The sequence below is a fragment of the Cyprinodon tularosa genome, unplaced genomic scaffold (assembly GCF_016077235.1).
Source record: "Cyprinodon tularosa strain WSP-4 unplaced genomic scaffold, ASM1607723v1 ctg246, whole genome shotgun sequence".
NCBI lineage: Eukaryota > Metazoa > Chordata > Actinopteri > Cyprinodontiformes > Cyprinodontidae > Cyprinodon > Cyprinodon tularosa.
This window is the reverse complement of record NW_024038913.1, coordinates 445,905-461,694: the sequence shown is the minus strand read 5'-3', so window position 1 is coordinate 461,694 and position 15,790 is coordinate 445,905. Positions and strand designations below refer to the sequence as shown.

Below are 15,790 nucleotides of genomic sequence, written 5' to 3'. Positions count from 1 at the left end.
TGCAAATAACAAAAGGATTTATTGCCCTTGTATTGTTGATTTCTGACATGATTTTACCACACACCAAACTGCTGCCCCCTTGCGTCTAAAACAGAAAGGTGCATCGATAGTAAACCAAAACAGCGATATTATCAATAATGGAAATAACACAAATAAGGGCTATATTTATGTTCGTAGACAAAAGCAATTTGGAGGTTAAATTTTTGAATATAAAACAAAGAAATAAATCAATAAAAAACATTTACAGTCTTTCATGAGGAAACGTGATGCTTTTGTGCTGGTATGCATTTTTGAAATTGCAAGCATCTGCAGTTACATTCAAATACTGAGTTATTAAAACGGAAGAAAAAAACACTAACTTGTACTATGTGATTGTTTAATTACACTAACAAAAGCTTGACAGTTAAAGTAAAAAAAAAAAAAAAACATGATTTAGAGGTATTAATAAGGGTATGACATCCAAATAAGTATGAAACCTTATTTATTTCCTGTGCTTTGAAGAGGAGTTTGAAACAGAAAAACTTTTCTAATAGTTTTAGATTTTCGCAATTAAAGAAAAAGTATTCAAAGTTAAGAAAGCACAGTATGGGATGTTTTTTTTTTCTTTATAAAAACTACATGAATGTAGTTACTTTTCATTGTTTTAGTCACTGTTTTTACACACAGTGTAAAATAAGTGCAGTCTTTCAGTGTATGCAAAAAAATGATGGTGTTTAAAATTGTAAACTTTCCTCAAACAAAGAGCTGCTCCTCCTTTTCTGAGTGACTGCGTCTCAACTTCAAACTAGACAGGATCTTCTGGGCTGGGGAGGTCAGGTTGCGTTCAGCAGAGGGGGTTTTCGGGCATGCATAGTGAGTGCAGTTCATTCCAACACAGTGTCTGTTGTTGTTCAAATTTACATTGTGATTAGCTTGACTCCATCTTGTCACCTCTTGAGGTGACCTCTCAGTTGAAGTGGATGAAACTAAAGTTGCCGATGATAAAACAGTGGAGTCCATTCCCAGCATGTACTGCGCAACCTCTCGAGGGCTCAGTGGAACCTTCACATCACCCTCTGCTGTAGTGGTAACCTGGTAGGGTTGCTGAATTATCTCAAATTGGCCTTCTAGGCTTTGTAAAAATCTCTGTGATCCGGGCTCTGGAGATGAGCTTCGGCTGTTGCACGCACTTCGATGACTGCCCCTCTTTGGATTAGCTGGCTGTCTTGTTACACAGTCGGAGTTAGAGAATCGAGCTCCTACATTGTGATACCGATGATACTTCACAGGCTGTCTTGTAAAACGATGATGTGGTTGTGTGCCTGAATCCAAGGATGTTTTTCCTGCAGCTTCACCTTGAGGATCACTTGATGTTGTTCTCATAGCCAGGACTAGGGTGAAAAAGAACATAACTGTGATTTACAAAGTATGCTGATGTGGAGACAAGTTACAAATTATGCTGCCTTCATGTGCTCGGATAAAGATGTAAAGTGGAAATTACCAGTGCATTGTGTTTAAGTGCTTTTGTTGTGGTAGAGAAAGGAAACATGTTGGATACAAAGAGTATCCTGACCTGCTACTTGGGCAAGACAGTTATAGAGTAATACACTAATAATCTGCTTTAGGAAGAAGAGGATGCATTAAATGCATCGACTTACTTCTAGTGATTAACTGATAAAATCAAACAATAACCATCATTTAAAACAACGACCCAAGTTTAAATTATGATATATTTAACAAAACAAATATATCACAGCATCGTGTAGGATAAAAACACAACAGAGAATGAATGCTTAACGATGCGGTATTCACCATACAGAATAATTTATCTGATTTCCGAACTGTTGAAAGGTCAAAGTTTATCTCATCACAGCGACTCTGGTATCACAGAATCTTCCCAGCTTTCAAGTGGAAATAACGACATGAGTGGGTGTACATGTGCATTTTGGTATTTACCATAATTACAAGACCACATGAAGGCACCATTAGTTATCCATTGTAAGTGGAAATTTAGCAAACCTTACCTGAGTATACTTTTCTAAACTATACAGTAGAAATAATGATTTTTAATTCATTTATTTATCAATTTGAAACTGAAATGAAATATTTAAACACATGCATTCTGCTGATTTGAGATCCACTGTATATTCAGCCGTACGCACATGATCAGTTGTGATTAAAAATGTTTATTAGAACTGCTTGTGAATAAAAACGCACAAAGAAACAAAGAAAAAGAAAAGCAAGCAAAGAATAGCTTGAGATAGCAGTGCAGCGAAACAGACAAGTTTGTTTATTTCGTTTTTTATTGTTTTTACTATTAAAATAAAAAATTAAAATGCTTCATAGATCATCATTTGGTTAAATCCACTATCTATTAAAATGGTAAAATGAAATAAATCTTAAGAAATGCCTATGCTTATCTGGTTAGCAAAACCACTTACCACCAAGGGGAAGTCTGGGCTCTTAAAATAACAAGAGGAAATTAGCTAAAAAACTAGAGGAAATGAACTAAAAAAAAGTTGTGACTACAGAACTTGTGGGAGTATATGCCCCCAGCTTCAAGAGGGAAGAAAAATAGTCTGTAGCTCAGCTTTAACATCTGTGGATGTATTAATTAAATTATGCCTTTATTAAATTATAAATTTATTAATCAAAGCATTTAATCTATTCAGCTACACTGGCAACTGGAAATGCCAAAATTAATTTACTATATATGATCTTGACTGGGTGTATCCATGAGGAGCATTTTCCTTCCCCACATATCTGCCTACCTGCGCTCTCATTGGCTTCAGGGCCCAGCTGGTCCACTGCCTCATTGGATGAAGACTTGTCAGATATATAAGCTTCGCTTGAGTCTCTCTTGATAACTTGGCTCTGTTGGAATGATACAAGTTGAATTGGGTTTCTGGGAAGTTTTCCTGATCACTTCTAATCCGGATGTACTACAGTATAATTGTCTCTAAAGGAGCCAATCACTACATTATGTATAGTAATTTTGAGCTATTACTCTAAATTTTATTATTCTTGCAATTCTATTTGACTTTGAATTATTTCAACGAGCTATTTGAAAAAATGAACATAGGTTTTACATTTAAAAGTTAAGTTAGCAATATAAAGAAAATAAAATCTGAAAGGACTTCATGCAGGGCAGAGTAGAAAGCAGAAATTCAGCAGATGTGCTGCTTTCCTGTCAAATCTTAAGCAAATAAGCCAAAGGTTAATGTGCTGCAGCTGATCAAAACCTGCAGATGCCAGGCAAATGTGACTTTTCCTTTTAAAACCACGGTACCTACTTCTAAAGACTGTGGACGCTCTCTGGAGGAAGTCTCTTCTTCCAAGTCTGCATCATCTCCATCCAGGGGACAGGAAGCTCTGGGAGGTGTTTCTGGGAGAGGTGCTGTGGGTGCTGGGGGAGGGGGCGTGTTTATGCTCTGCTCAACTCCAAAAATCCTATCATGATGTGTGATGAGGAACTCTACCAGCAAAGACTGGTAGCTTGTCTCCAAAAGAGCAAGCATTGACATGTCCGTAGACACTAGAGGGCGCAATAATGTCGGTCCAAACACAATACCCAGATTGCTGGGGGACATCTTGTTATCATAGTTCTCTGATACTCTGCGGAGTCAAAGACATTGATACGTATAAGTACTTACATGAAAAAATGGACTAGAGTTAGGATTAAGTGGTAATAAAGATATTTAGTGTATGCTGTATGTTTACTTTTGCAGATGGGAAATAAGATGCTGCAGAGTCTTGTAACAATGTGAAGGAAGCTTTTTCAGAAGCTTTTGTATTTTGTGAATATTCTCCAATATATCATTGGAATCTGGTGAAGTTTCTCTTTCACTCAGATGCTGAATGGCCTTTCCCACCCCAATGAATTCATTGTAGAGGTCAAAGGTTAGTAAAGGCTCTGGAAGCTAGAAGGCACAGTAGTGAAATCATTACTTTCTAAAAGGAGAACAAACTGCTGCTGACAATGAATGCTCTATTAGACAATTCAAATGTTTTAAAACTAATTATAATAAGAAAAAAAATTGCATTGAACACATAGAAGTACCTCCTTGAAGAAGTGTTTAAGGATAGATGTTATGTCATGTGGCGAGAGATCAGAGAGGTCCACCTGGTCCTTTTGAGTTTCAAAGGTCTGACAGAGCTTCTGAATGCGAGGTTTGGACCCACTGACACGATACACACCCTTAGAATCAACAATATGGATCAATTATTAAACAAAACGTCACAACTTCAGAAGCTGCATCTTCTGGGTTTATCTTTGTGAAGATGGTAGGTTAATACCTGAACAGAGAGAGCACGACTCTCAATCTCAGATGTGCAGCATCGGACAACAAACGGCACCTCATCTGGCCTGTCTTGTAAAATCACTGAGAGGTCCACTCCAAATACAGTGCCCTTCCTTTGCTCACATTCCAGCTGGCAAACCTCCATGCATTTTCTGTGAAAAGCTAGCCCACACTTTACATACAAAAAAAGAAAAAAAACTATATTATATCCATTCTTAAGTGTCTTAATGCTCTTTATGTTTTTGTTCATAATAGTATACATGGTTCCAGTTTATCTTTCAGACATGGCTTCATACCTCCTCACATTCAACCCCACTGACAACAACGTAGTTATCACACTGCTTGCATTTCATCATTTTGCCTTTCATTTTTTTGAGCCGATGCGTCAGTGCAGCTCGAGAAAACATTCGTGTTTTTACAGACGGGCCATCAGCATACTCTGTGGACAATGGAAATAAGACAGTTTAATGACGTTTAATGTCACTACTGTTACGAATGACACAAATATGCGCAGCAAGGAAACCAACCTAATTCTGAAATGTCCCGCTCATCCAGATCATCTGATGACACTGTCAAAGTAGATCCTGTTTTGGGCAGTCTTCTGTTAGCTTAAACAAACCAAAAAAAAAAGAAACAGGAAACATTATGCTCTCTAAAAAGTTTTCAGTTTTATGCAAATATTTAGCAAAAGGAACAAATGAGGGTTTGTTCTTACCAGGACTCGAAAGGGATTCCAAACTGCCTCCAATACTCTCACTGTCACTGTGCCCTGTTTTCCCTAAAGTGCATCAAAATAAAAGTTAAACTATAAAAATTGTTGTTTTTATTTTAAAACTTTATGACGTAATATTTTGCAGCACTTACTGCCATCAATGGATCGTTTTAAAGGGCTATCCTCCATGTTAGGTAAAGAGTCCTGCAGCGGGCTGAGAATGTTGCTTGTTTTTCTTTTGTTGCTTTAAAAAAAGGTATTTTTTTTAAAAGTAGGACAAATAGATATGTAAATCTAGCAGATATAAAACATTGTCCAAACCTAAAGCTCAGATTGACTTGAGATTTGATCTTTACCTTTTGCCCTGAGGTGTGTAATCCTGAAAGATGAAGGTTTGGAGAGTTTGCTCAGGGCGACGCCTGCTGAGGACATAAAGCAGATAGGGCTCTCCAGGCTCCACGTTTCTGCAAGTCAACTCAAGGTTTTGATAACCAAGAGGCATGGGCTCTGTCTGCTGCCGTTGAAAGAAGAACATGTTGACTGTAACCTGTGGCAAAGAGTCACTGTCAGTTTCAGGGGAGATTTTTCTGTTACAAAAGTTTTTATGTCTCTATTATTACCCAATTTTTTATGTAATTGGGCAATTACTTTAGTTTTCATTATTTCAAGTTTTTGATGAATAAAATATCCTAGTGCTGAAGTGTAGATCATACAGACATACAGTATATTGAGACAAAAGATTCTAACTGGTACCTGAAATTGAGGATTTTTCAAGAAATTTTGAAAATACCCACCCTCTCCAATTAAAAAAAAGCACATGCACAACCCTGTACCTGCTCCAGAGAGGGAACGCCTATTAAATGCGTGTGAGAGCATGCACAAGCCCATTTCTCCTTGTGCATGCTCTGTTTAAAAGTTTCTGTTTGCATCACTCATAAAAACATATCTTCGAAAAAAGATTTGCAATTTTTCCACTATGTCAGACTCACCACCAGTAAGTGTAAATGGGGACGAGCACGTAGGACGGCCTCACGTAAACATATCACCAGAATGATTGAATAATAGAAGGATCACTTATTCTGATGATCCACCCACAAAAGGAACACTATACCTTTAATTTTAAGACAGCTTGTGTAGACACACGCTGAATGAAAAAAACCCCAAAACAAACAGTTGTTCTTTTAACATAATACCAACCTCTTTGAGCAAAGTGTCTCCCTGACAGATGAGCTTGCGAATGTGAGAAATTATTCTTTCTTTGGTCTTCACTAATTCCTCTTGAGTGAACTTGGCATCACCCACACACTGTCTGTAGATAAGCTCAGCCTCAAACACCTAAGGGAAACAGACAGCAGATCCGAGCGTTAGTAGACAGTCAAAAGCCTGCTTATGCTACTTTTTATGGGATAAAAAAAACATACAAACTTAATTTTAATTACCACTGTCTTTATTAAAAAATAAAAGGATTATTGAACTGTGGCCAAGAAGTGAAAACATGCTGCAAATACATAAATGTTCAGCAAATATAAAAATTACTGCCAAGACAAAAGTTAGACTAGCACGCATAATACATAGGCTCCATGCAAACCGGGCAAGTTCTAGCTTCTGCTCCCCACCTTTCATATGGTCAGAATAAAAAATGCTATCTTGGGTAGAAACGAAAAGCCCTGCTGTGCTAAGTCTGGACACGCACATGGATAACGCACATGGATAATGCTGGTCAAAAATATAATGAACTGCTTAATCTCTCTATTATAAACCCAAAACATTAAGGCGAGTACATTTGCCTATTTCACACAGACAGACGGACCTAAACGTCGCATACGTTAATCTGGTAAGGTTTTGATGACAAGGTTTTTTCTTTGGTTTAAATGTCCCCATCAAGTTGTCCATCAAAAATCCACTTTAAATACACACAAACAAAGTGTCTATTTTTGGTTTTTTGACACCTCTGGATTGCAACAGGTTTTGTATTTGCAGTGCATCTGCACTATGCTGCAATCCATTTTTCTGTGATTGCAGCGTTTCGCTTTTGTTGTATTATTGACTTGTTTTTCTTTGGTGAGCTGATCTTTTGTGTGTTTTTGCCTTTGCAACTTTCAATTCGTGTTCAAAAATTGATGGGAAAATTATCTAACAGGGAATCATAGTATATTGATTAAAAGCTTAAAAAATAAACACTACATTTATTTTTTTTTTTGGTTCAGGAAGGCATTAAAGCAGTTAATGAAATAAAACTAACAAACCTTTGACTTGGCTTCATCCTTGGACTTCCTCCTCTTATCAAGTGTTTTTACTCCAACTGTGTCATCCACAGCTTTCGCTGACATTGCTTTGGCTTTTTCCAGCTCATCACACCGCTGGAAGTATTGATGCTTGGCCTTTTTAAGAGCTGCTACTGCATCATTCTAAACACATATGAAAAAGTGATAAATGTATTATTTACTTTTATTTAGTAGCCCTTGAAGCAATGCAGAATACAAATTAAAACCACAATGATCAACTAATTTTTTTAAAAGCATCTAAAGTTGCACACTGGTATGCAGTCAAAAAAATACACTATTAAAAAGATTGAAGAGAATAAAAAACAAAGATTATCATTAAACTGACATGCATTAGCAGTATTTCTAGTCTGACAAGTCATGTCTTGCACAGAACAGGATTCTACCTCATTTGTAAATATGAAACCTGTTTCACTTACCATCTTTCTTTGTGCTCTTGACCATTGCTCTTTAAACTCTCGGCGCCACTTATCGATCTCAGTTCTCTTATCAGCTAAAGCCTATATAACATAAACAATGTGCTACATCAAACTTTCTCTAAAATGTAAAAATGGTTTATTGAAGCAAATACTTTTCGTTGAGGTATGAATGTAGACCTCTATACCTGGTAACAACGGGTTTGCAGGAGTTCGGAAGTCTTCCTAGCAGTCACACTATTCTTTATGTCTTGCTCCAAAGCCATGGTGTAGATATACTGTAGTGGCATCATTTCCTGCACAGGTAAGGTACATTTTAGATGGGTTTCAATTGCTGATAAGATAAAAACAAAGATATCAAAAGATGCAATTGTGAATTTAAGATAAAATATGAAGTTCCAAAACCTACTAACAAAGGTAGTTAATCCATACCTGCTGTACCACGTTGAGCTTTGCTCCTTCAGCTGCCTTCATCACATTTTTTGCAAATTCTTGCTCTGTCAGTGAAAAACATTGAATGATATGGAAACTGTATTTCTAATAGTCTGTGTTCACAGCTGCATGCTAAATGCTAATTTTTATTAGGGACATTTTTCTAATTAAGCTAATGATTGAATTTTATGAGAACGGCCACACTTCTGCAAATAGAAATAAGAAGAAATAAATATAGTAATCCAAAAGATAGCGATGAGCTCCATCAAACTCTGATATCGAAGTGTTTTATGGTAGCGATTAGTTAATGGTTTATCAACCAGTTCCTGATTACTGTGACACAAATGCAGTAGGGTCTGTTTAGCAGTTATTAGAAGTTTTAAAATTTTAACGAACAAACGGGTAAATATATTAGGAATTAATAAATATCATGTAAGAAAATAAAACAGCAACTGCAGTAAAGTAGTACTGAATAATAATCTTAATATCTTAATAATAAAACTATCAAATTTATAAAACTAAGCATGCAATAAAGTGTCAACAAACAGCTAATATTTTGATAAAATGAAATACTATTAAATTGTACACCTTATGGGTATTGCTGCACACATTTCACTTTTTGTAAAAAAGCCATTAGCCAGAGTGAAGTTGTGTTATTGGAGCATGAGCAGAGTGGGAAGAGTGTTGATGTTTAGCTGGCTTAGTTGTGAAGTTAAAGGAGAGAAATTAGAGAGGGTGCACTGTTAAAAAAAATAATTTGAGACATACATCTCAATTAATCTCACCTGGTCAACACACAATGCTCAATAGGCAGGAAAGACTAGAAGAGAATCTGCTAATGGAAAAACTGAAGCAAATTTGTATCAGGCAACAACCATAAGTCCCATGTCCTCCTGCCATCGAGTGTGTGTTGCAAGCTCTACACTGAGCGACATTCAAACTACATCAGGTGTGTTGAGAGTGGTAGAGAAGTTGCTTGGGCAATAACTACCACCTACAGAAGAAATAAACTCCAACGTTCCTATAGTCTGTTTTGATTGCTTGATGTGAAACATTGTTTCTTTTAATTTTTTTTAGCAGTTGCTATGGGAACATCATTGTACCAGATGCTTTAGCCTCTCTCGAGTCTCATTGTTGTCATGAATCATTCCCAGGATGGCATTGCATTAAGAAAACATGACAAAGGTGTTTGTGGTATGAATGAGGAGTCGAGTGTGAACTCTGCGGTGCACCAGTGCCCAAAGTCAAAATTGCTCAGATGTGATCAACCTGATCTCACCATCTGTGGTCGGTTTCTGTAGAAGTCCAGCAGCTATGCACACATTGAGCTGCCCCTTATCAAACAGGGTGATTGTTAACGAGTGGTATCATATGTTTGAAAGCTGAAATAGAAAAAATAAAAATGCTGCATGCAGAACTGTGGAGAGTGCACTGTCTGCTGATCTATTAGTCCAACATGCAAACAAGTGCCGAATTTGCATGTTTGTAACTGTTAGTAAATATCTGGTGCCTAAGAGAGAGCAACAAATGACTGAATGAAAATCCCCATTGCTGATATTTCAACAAATGAAATATGGGCTATAGAGCTCCCAGTATTGCTATAAATTGTGCAAATCGTAGTTTTTTGTTGTTGAGCTCCACCCAGTATTACAGTACACTTTTTGTAAGAGACTGCTTAAGATCTGACACTGCTTTTTAGTGCAACTCTGCTTTTTGATCACTTCCTCAAGTTTTGTAATCTTTATATCCCTTTCTGGAGAGTGCATCTGTTCAGGCTGATGAAAAGGCAATCAGTGTATAAGTGCTCTGAATGAAACCCATCTTCTTTATTACCCTTCTCTTTCTCACTAATCTCTAATCCTTTATCGCTCTGTTTCTAACTGAGTAGACTTCAGAAAAGCTTGGTAGGTGCATCTTTACAAAATAGGAAGTATTTCCCTATCAAAATACAGGATATACATGTCTATGTTCTTTATTTTATAGTGCAATGCAACTATAAAAACAACAATGTCTACTTTTCTAGGTTTTGAACATTTTGTCAAACACACATGCTCACAAAAAAATGCAAACATACAAAAATACTAAAAACTTGAAGACAAAAAAGTTATTATCCAAAACCACTTCCTCCCTCATGGGTTGCAGTGGGTTGCATTTTGTAAACAACTCTTGAATTTCAGCATTTGTTTACCTTTTTTTTTTTTTTTTTTTAAATACACCCCCTGTAGGATATTGCAGACATTTGCAAGTTACTCTGCCACCTCTTTGTTTCAGTTTTAGGTGAACTCACCCAAGCTGATTCTCTTCTCCATCCAGGCAAGAAGGTCCTTGGCATAGCGGCACCACATCTTGGCATACTGCAGTGCCGTCTCCACTCCATCCTCGCAGCGAAAGAGGGCCAAATCTGCTTCTTGGGCTGTGAGGGAGTACATCAGCATCACTGTAGACTCTGTACACTTAGAGATGAATCCAGAGATGACACTGGGTCCGCTGGGCTACACCCAAAAGCTTTTCTTTTTTGGAGGACTTAATCTACCACCAGCCCAGCTTCAAAGAGGCCCCTATCAGTTCTAGAGTTTCAACCCAAAGATCCTAATATCACACAATATAAAGCCAATAAAAAGCAAACAAAGCTTTAAAAAGGAACACAAACCCAGAACAGGAAAAATTGATTGCATCTGGAAAGCCATAGCTGTTCCTCAGAGTAAGTTGTTGGTTCCAGGTGGTCTCAGCAGAATGTAAACATGCCTGTACAGTTCATGTATATTTTAGGTGGCTGCCAAAGAAAATAGGGATATCTATTGATAGAAGGTTTCTATGACCGCAAGCGAACAGCTCTAGCAAAATAACTTCCCTCCTCTCCACTGTTCCTCTCTTTGCATGGCCCCTCCCACTCACACCTGTTCACTTCTGATCAGAACAACATGACAGAGGCAGGGTGGGCGCAGTCAGACACCGCCATGTCACAACTCTTCTGTGGTCAGGCTGGCTGGCTGTTCATTTGCCAACCTCTGTGACTTCTTCCTCTCTGACTCATTTCACCACTGGCTGGATGATGTCTGTTTTACAGTCACATGCTCTTTAAAAAGCTCTGCACAGAACATTCTATTTTCATCGTTTTCACTGCATTTAAATTTAGTATAATATAAAAAAAAAAATCAACTATCTTCACTAAAAGCATGTAATCTTTCCACGCGTCAGCAACAAGCAAAAGGCGTCTAAAAGAGGGCTGTAACTTATCTCAGAAGCTCCTCACTCAGACATGTCATTTTTATTGTCCCCAGGTTTTGATGCAGAAACTGAATCCAACAAAAGATAAAAAAAAATCCAACTTTTTTTCCTCTCCCTGTTGATAAAGCTTTACAAAATAATCCAAAATAGGGAAAGGATACATAGCCTGAGGATGTGTTCTTAATGACAATTTTGAGATTCTTGTCAATGTTGATGGACAGAAAGAGCTCCCATGAAAGAAAAAAAAAATCACTCCATTTGTAATTCTATGCTAGCAAATGGCTTCAGCCCTTGATGCATGGATCTAGGATTATCCTGGTTAGTCCAGCTTGCCGAGTGAAAGACTTTACTGACTTTACCTCCTGGAGTGTTGATTGAGCTTCAGGGATAAGACAGGGTGGGGGAGGAGCTGCTGGAGCCACAAGATTAGAAGTTTGATTATTCCCCCCCTCCCCCTTTTTTCTCTTTTCAGTTCAAATTTCTAACTTCAGTCAGATTTAGATTTTAAATAATTTGAATTTAGAAATTAAAATGTATTTATTGCCTCTTTAATATGGATAAAAAAAAAATCTGGTATAGCAGCAATAAAATCCTTATTTATGCGCTCAGCAGTTTTATGGGCTGCTGCCGTTGGTGCAGTGCATCCAGACAGTAATTTTAATTATGTTGCAGCCTTATTCCAAATGTTATGAGACATGGATTTTTTTTTTTAGATTGTTGCAAGCCTATAGCAAATAGAACACTAGGAAACCAATTAGGTAAATATCCAAAGTATTTGCATTGAAGCTTGAAATTGAGCTGAGGTGGATACTGTTTTTACAAATCATCTTTGAGGCTTGTTGTCTAAACTAAGCGATCGGTCCTAGTGAGGAAGATGATCACTCAGTCAGTGACTGTGTTCCTCAGTGGAGAGAAAATAACCTTACAGGAGGACAACAAACCCTATGGCAATCTACCAATGGGTGTAGTTTCTATCTATTTAAGTTTTAATTTTTATTTTTGTCATTAGAATGTTGTAGAGCTGACATCTCTTCTTAATTTATTCTATTGCCCCCACTCATGCATTAAATTTGGAGCATCTGTGTCCTGCTTAAATCCTCTCCCTTTATCCTAATCTTGTTAGAACAGGTTAACTGTAACTTACAGCTAAGTGTAAGGATATAACAAAGTCTAAAATAGACTATGTGTTGCAGACAGCAGCTCAAGCTGGTCGTAAGAAACAGTGACATGATGGTCTATGGTAGCTGAAGAGGTGATTATACCTGGGACCTTAAGCCCTGAAACCATGTTCTAATAGATGTTGTTGTACAGGATACCTGCTCATCACCTGCTCAAAGTTTATTTGAGCTAGACGTGACGCTGACACAGCACAGGGTCAATATATTGTTCTCTACAACTCTTTACTTGTTTACCCTGTGCTTGGGTCTGAGGAAGGAATCCTACCTGTTTGGTTTCCATCGCCTTCACCAGCCTCAGCAGCAATCTTTGAAAAAAAAAAAAAAAAATGCTTACATCACAGAGGAACAAGAAGCTTATGATATACAAGTATAAGTAGAGATGTGATTGTAAAAGACTTTCACTTGCTTTCTGTAGTTAGCGTAATCAGCAATTTTGATTAAAGCCAAGGAATTACATAATTTCAGTTTTACGATAAGGAAACCTTACATGTTCATCAATTTGCTCTGTGGTCTCTGAACATTCTCCGGAGTTGATTTCTGAGATAAACTGAGGTTCTATTAGCAGATCCTCCGCTTCCCTGAACACAAGAGTGAATGTATTAGGAGAAATAAAATGCACAATAAAATAGAAATACATTAAAACCGAAGAGATGGTGAAGAAATACATTGTTTTTAAAGCTAAAGTTAAGTTTTATATAATTTTATCATTTTTATACCCGTATCCAACCACATTTCTATATCGGTTCCTGTTATCCTTTTCTATAAAAGGAATTTCTGACATTTAGGAACAGTCATTACACTAGAGGAACCTTTTTCAGAGTTGATCCGAAAGTAAGAATTTAAATGTGGGATTAGTAAACCGCTATTAGTAAACCACTAAAATTAAAAATGAATATGAATATATGTAGAACATTCAAACCAGTTCTGATAGATGTAAACCTTTTTCTAATTTTTTTTTTCATAACAGATGTAAAAGAAGAAGCACACATTACTAGCTCAACATTTTGTACATTTATAATACTTACGAGGATATTAAAGACAGTTCAAGGTTATCAAAATCCCTGAAGATCTCACTGTATCGTTTGGTTTCAGACTTATGAGGCACCTTCCTCCCCTCTGAAATTAAAAAGGAAAACCCTAGGATATAAGATGATCTTTCTTCATGTCACATCTTACTTGAACAAAACGTTTTTTACAGAACACAAAGAATAAAAAGGTGAAATAAATCAGATTTTAACACATATGAACAAACACATTTAGGTGTATAATCCCAATATCACGTTTTTTTTATTTTCACAAAAGTTCCAAATGTAGGTCAATTGTCTGAAAAAAAGTTAACTAAGATACAAAGACAATCACTTATGCATACAAAAAAATAAAGAATATTAGGATTATTCAGTGAATTAAAAAAAGAATCAAACTGAGATCCTCTTTTCGACTAAATGACAATATTTCCTGAATATCTCTGAGAATGACACTTCTTTTAATCGACGGAAAGCGGAATATACATTGCATACTGAAAGTTTGCATTTTGCAAAAGTAAAGCTAAAACTGTTGTACTAATGCTGGTCAGCTGGTGTCTCCTCTCCTGTTATAACAATAGCTTCTACTCCGATAAATTAGAAAACAAGCAGCAACTAAGTTAAAGAAATCTCCCTCCCTTAGAGGTGCCTCCATCTTGGTCAACCACATCCTGCTCGCAATTTGTGTCACGTCCCATAATGCACAGAGTTCTTGTTTTTCACACCAGTAGCATTTGAGTGACAGAATGAGAACTGAGAGTAAGAAAGCTATTTCAGCAAAGTTCAAAACTCAAACTGCCATAAACTGAAGAAAAAAATGGTTCTTGTTTGTTGGTATATTCACGATTTTATACAGCTTCATACAATTTTAACATGATTACATTTGGGGCATATTTTGGAGAATTTCTGCAAACTCTTCCATCAGTCCTAATCTTATTGTACTGTACTGTAGCAACCACATCCTGTTCAATTAAAATTCAGAATAAAAAAAAAAAAGACAGAAGTAGAATGTGACGAAGGAAGAGTTCAGGAAGTTCAATACCCTTGTATGATGAGCAGAAAGCCTCAAAGCACCACCACCTCCCTAACAGTCATTTACAGGCCCACTCTGCATGCACCATGTGCATGCACCCACATGCAAAGTCTGTGCAGCACCACTGCAATGTCAGCAAATTTCAGATAAATTCAGTATGAATTTGCTGAATTTTAGTCCACCAGTGATTTAATTTGATATTTTAGGCAAGTAGTCAAAAATAAAGATTTGTAAGAGATTTAGACAGCAAATTACATATGAACAAGAGATTGCCAAAGCAAACTTTCCGCAGCATTCTCACCTGTCACTTGAGAAGAATCCTTATTTAACACTCCTTCTTCCATTTCTCCTTGCCTTCCGCATACTAGCCAGACACTAACACATACACATCATTGCACCTGCCTTTACTCAACAATATATGTTAAAAACGATGGGTTGCAATGGTCGAACGTGTACTCTCCTCCCAGGAAACTGAGATACACTAGTAGAAAACCATCAGCAAACAACACTGACGTTGCTGCCGTTAAATCTATCAAAAGATCAAGAAGAAGTAGAATGGAGGATGGCCAATGTTTTCACCATGAGGGGAAGAGGAAGTATATCTCTGTGTCACGATAGGACCCACCCACATTATCTCACCACATATAGTGAGAAGGTGCCACTGTGCAAAGTTTTAGTTGTCTTAGTTTGAAAGTTTGCAGACTTCTTAAACCAGGGGATGTAACTTAAGAACATAACATATTAAGCTGGTACATCTCAACTAGCACTTAATCTATGTTCTCTATACTTAATGACAAAAAAAAAAACAAAAAAAAAACAGGATGTGAAGATTGAACCTAGTGCAAAAGATCTATTAGGGTCACGGAAAACAGATACTGCAGCTGTGACAAGTCTTATAAAACATTTTATCACAGCCTACATGCACTGAAATGGACACAGAATAGATAGAAACTCTTAATATTGTATAGAAATATATATTATTATGAAAAATAGTCACAAAGATAATTTTTTTCAAACAAACTTTTAATTTTCTTTTCTTAGAACAGTAAACCACTGACATGTTTCTACAAAGTAAATCGGTGAATGATTTTTATTGAAACAATTCAATTTTCAATTTCAATTCAATTCAGTTTATTTATATAGCGCCAAATTCACAACACATGTCATCTCAAGGCACTTTACAGTTCAACCAGATCATACAGTCAAA

General features: G+C 36.8%; 1 protein-coding gene across 2 annotated transcripts; it reads right to left on the bottom strand.

Moving 5' to 3' along the window:
• Positions 1-15,181, bottom strand: LOC119785337 (GEM interacting protein). 2 transcript variants are annotated; one of them, XM_038287945.1, is made up of 21 exons: positions 14,885-15,181; positions 13,554-13,644; positions 13,016-13,106; positions 12,794-12,833; positions 10,410-10,535; positions 8,123-8,187; positions 7,879-7,986; positions 7,694-7,774; positions 7,239-7,400; positions 6,190-6,327; positions 5,349-5,539; positions 5,145-5,236; positions 4,996-5,058; positions 4,808-4,888; positions 4,577-4,719; positions 4,276-4,452; positions 4,040-4,177; positions 3,700-3,899; positions 3,273-3,594; positions 2,751-2,853; positions 1-1,370 (listed from the first exon to the last, which is right to left on the bottom strand). In XM_038287945.1, the coding sequence occupies exons 1-21, from the start codon at positions 14,925-14,927 to the stop codon at positions 733-735; spliced, it is 3,093 nt and encodes a 1,030-aa protein (XP_038143873.1). In that variant the 5' UTR covers positions 14,928-15,181; the 3' UTR covers positions 1-732. The 2 variants fall into 2 exon arrangements, with proteins under 2 accessions (XP_038143873.1, XP_038143874.1); XM_038287946.1 differs by lacking the exons at positions 12,794-12,833; positions 13,016-13,106; positions 13,554-13,644; positions 14,885-15,181 and adding an exon at positions 10,773-11,702.
• Between the last annotated feature and the right edge of the window lie 609 nt (positions 15,182-15,790).